Raw genomic sequence first — 6,836 nt, 5'->3', positions numbered from 1 at the left:
TATATATATATATATATATATATATATATATATAATTTTTTTCTTTCCCCTTCAACTAAAAATGCAGTGGAAAGCATCCAGATCTGAGAGCTTAGTATTTGGATGTACTAGAAACCTGCCCTGTGGCACTCTCCGGTTAGCTCTTCCCTAATCTATAAAGTTTCAACATCTCTGAGACCCATGGGAGAAATGAGAGAAATCTAATGGAATGATCTTGAGGAACAGAAGAGAGCAGAGGGGCCCTAAAAGAAAAGGAAACTATAAGACAAGAGGTGCCCGACGGTGAAGGGAAGATGGAAGTATTGAGTTAGACACATTTCCTGAATAAAATACTGGGAATGTACTAAAAAAAAAAAAAAAAAAAAATGAAAATAGGTTTCTAGTTCCCTCCAGTTTTTTCATCTTTATGCGTTGTTTTTGCATTTACACAGATGAGGTAATTTTTTTATATTAATTACGGAGTGAAATGAAGAAAATGCCTATCAAGTGCTAGGAGAGATATGAAGGGAAGAGGGTAGGGATGCCTGATTCTTTTCAGGTGGTCCCCAGATAGCCCACAGGCATCACCCACCCGGAGCTGGCCTGCGAGGACCTTTGTGGGGATTCAGCCACGAAACCACCAGGGGGCGCGGCATGCCGGGAGGGGCGGAGCTGCTTTAAATCCTAGTGCCGGGCGCTTCAGCGTTTCAGAGAACTCTGCCACTTCTCACTTCCAGACTCCACCACCGCCGACCCGGACCAGAAGCCAGGAGCCTCGCCCGCAGCCGCACAGGGAGCAGGGGTATCGGCACTAACTTGTTTCCAGAGACCCCATCACCTGCGGGAGCTCAGGCGCGTCACCTTGCAAACTCCACTTTCTTCATCTGCCACTGAGCCCGCGGGAGCCTCGGAAAGAGCCATGGCCAACGCGGGGCTGCAGCTACTGGGTTTCATCCTGGCTTCCCTGGGATGGATCGGCTCCATCGTCAGCACTGCCCTGCCCCAGTGGAAGATTTACTCCTATGCTGGGGACAACATCGTGACCGCTCAGGCCATCTACGAGGGACTGTGGATGTCCTGCGTTTCGCAAAGCACCGGGCAGATACAGTGCAAAGTCTTTGACTCCTTGCTGAATCTGAACAGTGAGTGCACCCTCATCTTCCAACTCCCCACCCCCACCCCGACTCTCCCCACCCTCTCTACCCTCACTCTCCAGCCTCAGAGCCCCTGTCCTCTGTAGTAGCTTCATTCAGCCCAGAGGTTACCCTCGAAGTTGGTCAGGGCTCCTTAGCATGTGCTCTGTTGTGAGAAAGCAGAGGGAACCTGAGCTTCAGGTTAAAGCCCTAGATTTGCCTCTGAGTCTCTACTTGGCACCTTCTGCCCTTTTAGGTGTTTGGGTTTTTTGTTGTTGTTGTTGTTTGTTTTGTTTTGTTTTGTTTTTTGCTTTTTTGTCTCAAATTCCAATCAAGGTGGGTGGAGATTGGGAGAATGAAGACCACTGTGGAACTTAGATTCTTGGGCCTCTTCTGCATACTCATTCTAATTAGGTTTGGACAAGAAAACGGCACACTTTGGGTAGGTTTTCAAGCCTTAACTAGATGATTCTGAAATATCAAATAAGAAGCTTTCTGACTTGTCTCATGGCATTTCCAACGCACAGCTAAGGTTTACTCTTTGGGTCTTTTGGTTTTCTTCCTTGAAGAACCTCTTGAGATTACCCCCAAACGTTGGCTTTCCAGCCTAGGATTTGCAGGAGAGTCAACTTGTGCGGTACAAGTTTAGAATAAGAAGGACTGGTGGCATCTGGGGAGTGGGTCACTGAAGAGAAAGCTTCTGAATAAACTCAGCAGCCTGTGGCAGCAAGAGCGAAGGCACAGGAGGAGGCAGCCGGGTTGAGGTCACCATGTGGGAAGAAGTCTGTGAGGAAAAAGAAAGGCTATTCCCTTGCTTTCCCTTCCGCAATGGAATCTCTATGTATTGATGCATTGCTCCTCGTATGTAAAGTGAGATGGACATGTTTGGACAGGAGTATCTCTACCGATTCTGGGGAGACAGGTGATAAGACATATTCACCTTCACTTTTAGCTAAAACTTTTTCAGGGCTTTGTCAGAAAGCCATTCAGTTCCTACAGGGCATGTTCTCTTCCTGGAGACATCACATTGGTTGTTCTGGCCTTTATCTCACAGGAGGAAGAGTTCCCTTAGCCTTTGCCTAAACAAAGCTACTACACAATCCTCTGGGAATACTGGTGTGAACAGTGCTGGCATTGTCCCTGTCCTAGGAGAGTGGAGCGCTTCCTCTTTCCCAACAAAATCACTTCACTTTACAGTTATGAGACCTGTCACAAATCAGCTCGACACTGTGAGAACCCATAGAAAGTCCTCAGCTGGCGTGGTCTTGTCTCCACATCTGGACTCCTCTATTAAAAGTAATCTATACATTTGGAAAGCATGTCCTATTCATGACCCTCCTGGGACACACTCTGGCTGTTGACAATTGGGAACTAGTCCAGTGGAAAGAGAAATGCATTTAAGAAAACGGTGTCAGTCATTTTCAGCACCATATTGTGGACCTGGCAGGTGAAATATGCTACAGCAAGTCCAGAGAGGGCTTCCCTATCAATTTTATTCCTCTAATCCAAATTCTTTATTTTATCAGGTCTAAGTTTCTCCGATGGCTGGATAGAATAATGGCCCGTGCAGCAAATTATCTAGATCGCTCCTACTCAGAATAATGCATTAAATGGTTGATTGTAATTTATTCCTTTTAAATATACTTATTATATTTCCTAAAACTGTGATAAACACATTGACTATCCTTCCATCACAAGGAGTTTCTAGAAGTGGCTTGTTCGTTGATTTGTTTTAACGGAGAACAGCTTCCATCTTCTGTTCTGGTTAAAGCTACAGTTTATTCAAGATGGAGCCCAGTAGCCTCTCTCCACAAACCATTTCCCAGGAGCGTGAGCCTTGACTCACACTTCTCTCCCAGCTGAGCAGTGATTCAGTAGGTGCCTTTGGACCAGGCCCAGAAAACTTGTCTCCGTTTCTCCGCCTGAGCCATGGTGTTCACGCCTACCCGGTGTAAAGATCTGGTTGGTGATTCACTGGCTGGTTTTGGTGTAGTATCATGACGCCTAGAGATGAAAAGGCTTATCTGTGTGTGTGTGTGTGTGTGTGTGTGTGTGTGTGTGTGTGTGTCTCATGAAGTTTACCTCTCACGAGATGCTTTGAGGCAAGAATCACAGCTATGGGTTTCCTAATATTGTACTCATGAACTTTGCCCCAGAACCCCACTACCCACTTCACAAAAGTATAAAAGAGTGTGTCAGTGTTTTGTAACCAGACCTCAAGGGCTACTTCTGTCATATCTGGTATCAGTTGTGAAAGGCACATGACCTTTACACAATATGTACAGTGAGTGCAGAATTATCACGTCCCATAGAGAATCACTGTACATAGCATAAAGAGGCCATACTGTTCAGAGCTTTTGCAGAACAGTTTATGAAAATGTAACTGAATAATTTCCTGGAGAAACAATACCTACACTGTGAATTATAGCCCTCAACAGCCCAGAGCACTGCTGCCAAGTCCCTGCTTGTGATCATTTAGAGTGACGATCCTTGCAGCTGAAATTTGGGCATACAAAGTAGGGGACTAAATACAGTTACGGTAGACATTTCTTTGTCTAATTTACACATCTCTCTTGGTTTCAATTTAGTTCCCAGCAGTGTAGAAAGCCAGTTGCTTGTTCCATGTACTTAGCTAATTGCTTCTTCTTGCTTCACTTTAATAGCCAGCACTGTCCAAAGACAGGACTTTCCCAGGAGGCTGCGTGTTGGGAGGTGTGAAGGTAGAGATGTAAGCATTTTCGTGGAATGCAGTTGTGAAGATTCAAGCAGCAGACAAATGGGAGGTTATGCTAGACTCTCTTTAAGTCTCATCTAGCCCTGAACTGCTGTAATTTGTTTATAAGCTACCCCAGCCTGTTGAACTTGCTCTGCATGAATCCACATGTGTGTAGGTGTGCTTAATGAGTATTGGTTGTTGTGAGGTTTCCCAGCACTCTTGCTGTGATGTCAAGCTCAGCGGGGGGGGGGGGGTAGCAAAATCCCCAACTGGGATACCTGTGCAGCACAGGCAGAGAGGTGGGTCACCACTCAGGCTTCCCCAGACTCTTTTCTGCTGCTCAATAGAGAACATCCAGAAACACCATTGGTGTGCAGAGTGGAACAAAAGTTAAACAAGAGCCAAAGTCTGAGATGAAAATGTGTGGAGTTCTTGTCCCAGTTTGTCCTGTCCAGGGAGAGCTGCTTGCTCTCTATGGGATTCACAGTTTGTAACATAGGGCAAAGTAGGAGGAGTAGAGGGGTGAATCAAAGGTCCACTGGCCTACTTAGCAAACCTGAGCTTGGCCCTATTCTCACTTGTTGGAACGCAACAAAGGTCATTGGTAAGGCTTGTGACAACTTTGGTTGTCGCCAACTTCAGTGACTAAAGGAGAGAAGTCAAGTGGCATAGCACATAGGTTTTCTAGATTACAGTGATGATCATCGCAGAAAAGGTAATTTGAGGTAGAGAATGATTTGGAGAGGTTGAGAGAATGAAAGGGAAGTGGAGAAATTATGTAGTTATATTTTAATAAAAAAATAGTGCCACAGAAACAGTAATATACATTTAATAATGAGGCAATGTAAAAATGAACAGTATGTTTTCTTCAAAGAGATAGCAAAACTTCTCAGGATACCCTGAGTGGTGGTGATCTCTCATTCTCCAAGACATCGTGGACTGCTGATTGACCCACATAGGCACTGAGTCCCACTCAGCTCACCCGCTCCAGCACCTGTACAATAGAAATGCAACATCGAAGGCACTTGTGAAACTTTGCACGCTGGCTAAAGAGAACGCCTCGATCATTAAAAAAACGGCACAGCAGTGCTCACCAATAGTCTGAATAAGCTCATCTAGCTGTGAAAGAGAAAGGGCATTTCTGCTATGGCCACCCAGTGGGCCCCGATTTTATCCCTGGGACTTTCTAGCACATATTATAATAAAGAAGGACTATGTGAAGGCAGAAATACTATTAAAATCTGGCTTGCTCATGGTATATATGACATTGGGTGAGAATGGGAATGGCCTGTAGTCTGCAACATACACAGTGCCAGGAATTTATGGCCATTCTCTTGCTTGGAGAACATGTCTTTAAAGTTTGGAGCTGGGGGGGGGGGGGAAGGAAATCCCCTGCCTGTCTATGCTTGTCTTTGCAAACTTTGATTAAAATAACTGTAGTAGACGGATACCGTCTAACTCATTTCTTGTCTTATAAGTAGAGATCTTTGTAAGTATTTTTTTAATTATACTTTCGGGTTGAGAGTGATGAGGACTCCTTAGGGGGTCTTTAAGCTGCAGAATTTCAATCCAGCTGAGCTTTATTAAAAGGCCGCCTTCCTGTTTACTGCTGGATAACTTTCAGAAACAATAATGTAACTTTTGCAGTATTTGCTAACTCCTTTCTCCACACACACACACACACACAGCTTTAGTTATAATGTTATAAAACTAGCTACAAATGTAAAGACATAAGAATGAAATGTAAGTGCTTCTAGGGGTGGTGCCAGAGTAAATGGATGTATCTCTGCTCCAAATATTATTTTGTAGCGTTCATGCTTCACTATCAAATTCTGTGCTCTGCCTTCCTCATTCTGCTGAGAGAGAACTAAGAGAAACCCCATCACAAGAGTTCACTGAATACACAACTTTTAAAAATGCTACCAGGTTAAGGGAAAATTGCAGTTTTCCCCTGTCTGTAGGTTTATGTAGCAAAGCTTTAGCATTCCTGGCCTCTCTCAAAGGAGGTGTTTGTCTGATAAGTATCATTTCAAAGATGTAGCTAAAAATATAAATAAATAAATAAATAAATAAATAAATAGACCTAGTTAAACACAAGTATGTGCTTTTTCTCTCACATTATTGTCAGTTTTTTGTTTTTTGTTTGTTTGTTTTGGTTTTTCGAGACAGGGTTTCTCTGTATAGCCCTGGCTGTCCTGGAACTCACTTTGCAGACCAGGCTGACCTCGAACGCAGAAATCCGCCTGCCTCTGCCTTCCGAGTGCTGGGATTAAAGGCATGTACCATCACACCTGGCTTTATTGCCAGTTTTGAGGAACAAGGCCTCCCCCTGGTCCAAGCTCACTGAGAACACATTGAATGACACAGGCATGGTCAGGAAGTGTGAACAGTGCTTCAGAGTGATATCACTCCATTGTAGCCATCAGGCAGCTCAGGAGTAGACAGTCCATGGCTCTGACTTGAATGGCTTACACAAGATCTTTATTGGAAAAAATGAAGCTAGTCCAGATGAAAGGTCTGGTTTAGAATGAATCTTTACCCTAAAAGCATCACAAAGAGTAGTTTCTTAGTTTGACTTATTATCCATCATTACATGTGCCCAGCTAGTAAGTTTTCTTGCTGTTTCAATTGTCCACCATTGTCTATGGTGTGCAGGAGAGCTTGCATTTTTTTGTATACTCCCTGCACATGTCATTACGGTTAGCCATTCTCCAATGTCTCCATTTGATGCCAGTCCAATATAAAGCAGAAGATAATTCATAACTCAATGGCTTCCAGGTGTAAATGGAAAATGCTACTTGTCCAAACAACACTCTTATTCTGTACTGCTTTACCATGTTTTGAAATAGAAATAAGGCTCCTGACTGGGCGTGGTGGCCCACACCTTCAATCCCAGCACTTGGGAGGCAGAGTCAGGTGGATTTCTGAGTTCGAGGCCAGTCTGGTCTATAGAGGGAGTTCCAGGACAGCCAAGTCTACACAGAGAAACCCTGTCTCGAAAAACCAAA

General features: G+C 44.2%; 1 protein-coding gene across 1 annotated transcript in view; it reads left to right on the top strand.

Annotated features, from left to right (window-relative positions):
• Positions 1-692: 692 nt before the first annotated feature.
• Cldn1 (claudin 1) overlaps positions 693-6,836 on the top strand; it is a 15,726-nt gene continuing 9,582 nt past the window's right edge. Inside the window, exon 1 of the mRNA XM_021209374.1 lies at positions 693-1,121. Within this exon, the coding sequence (XP_021065033.1) occupies positions 899-1,121 (223 nt within the window). The 5' untranslated portion in view covers positions 693-898. The remainder of the gene's footprint in view (positions 1,122-6,836) is intronic.

This window comes from Mus pahari, chromosome 12 (genome assembly GCF_900095145.1).
Source record: "Mus pahari chromosome 12, PAHARI_EIJ_v1.1, whole genome shotgun sequence".
Lineage (NCBI taxonomy): Eukaryota > Metazoa > Chordata > Mammalia > Rodentia > Muridae > Mus > Mus pahari.
This window is presented reverse-complemented; position numbering and strand designations above follow the sequence as displayed.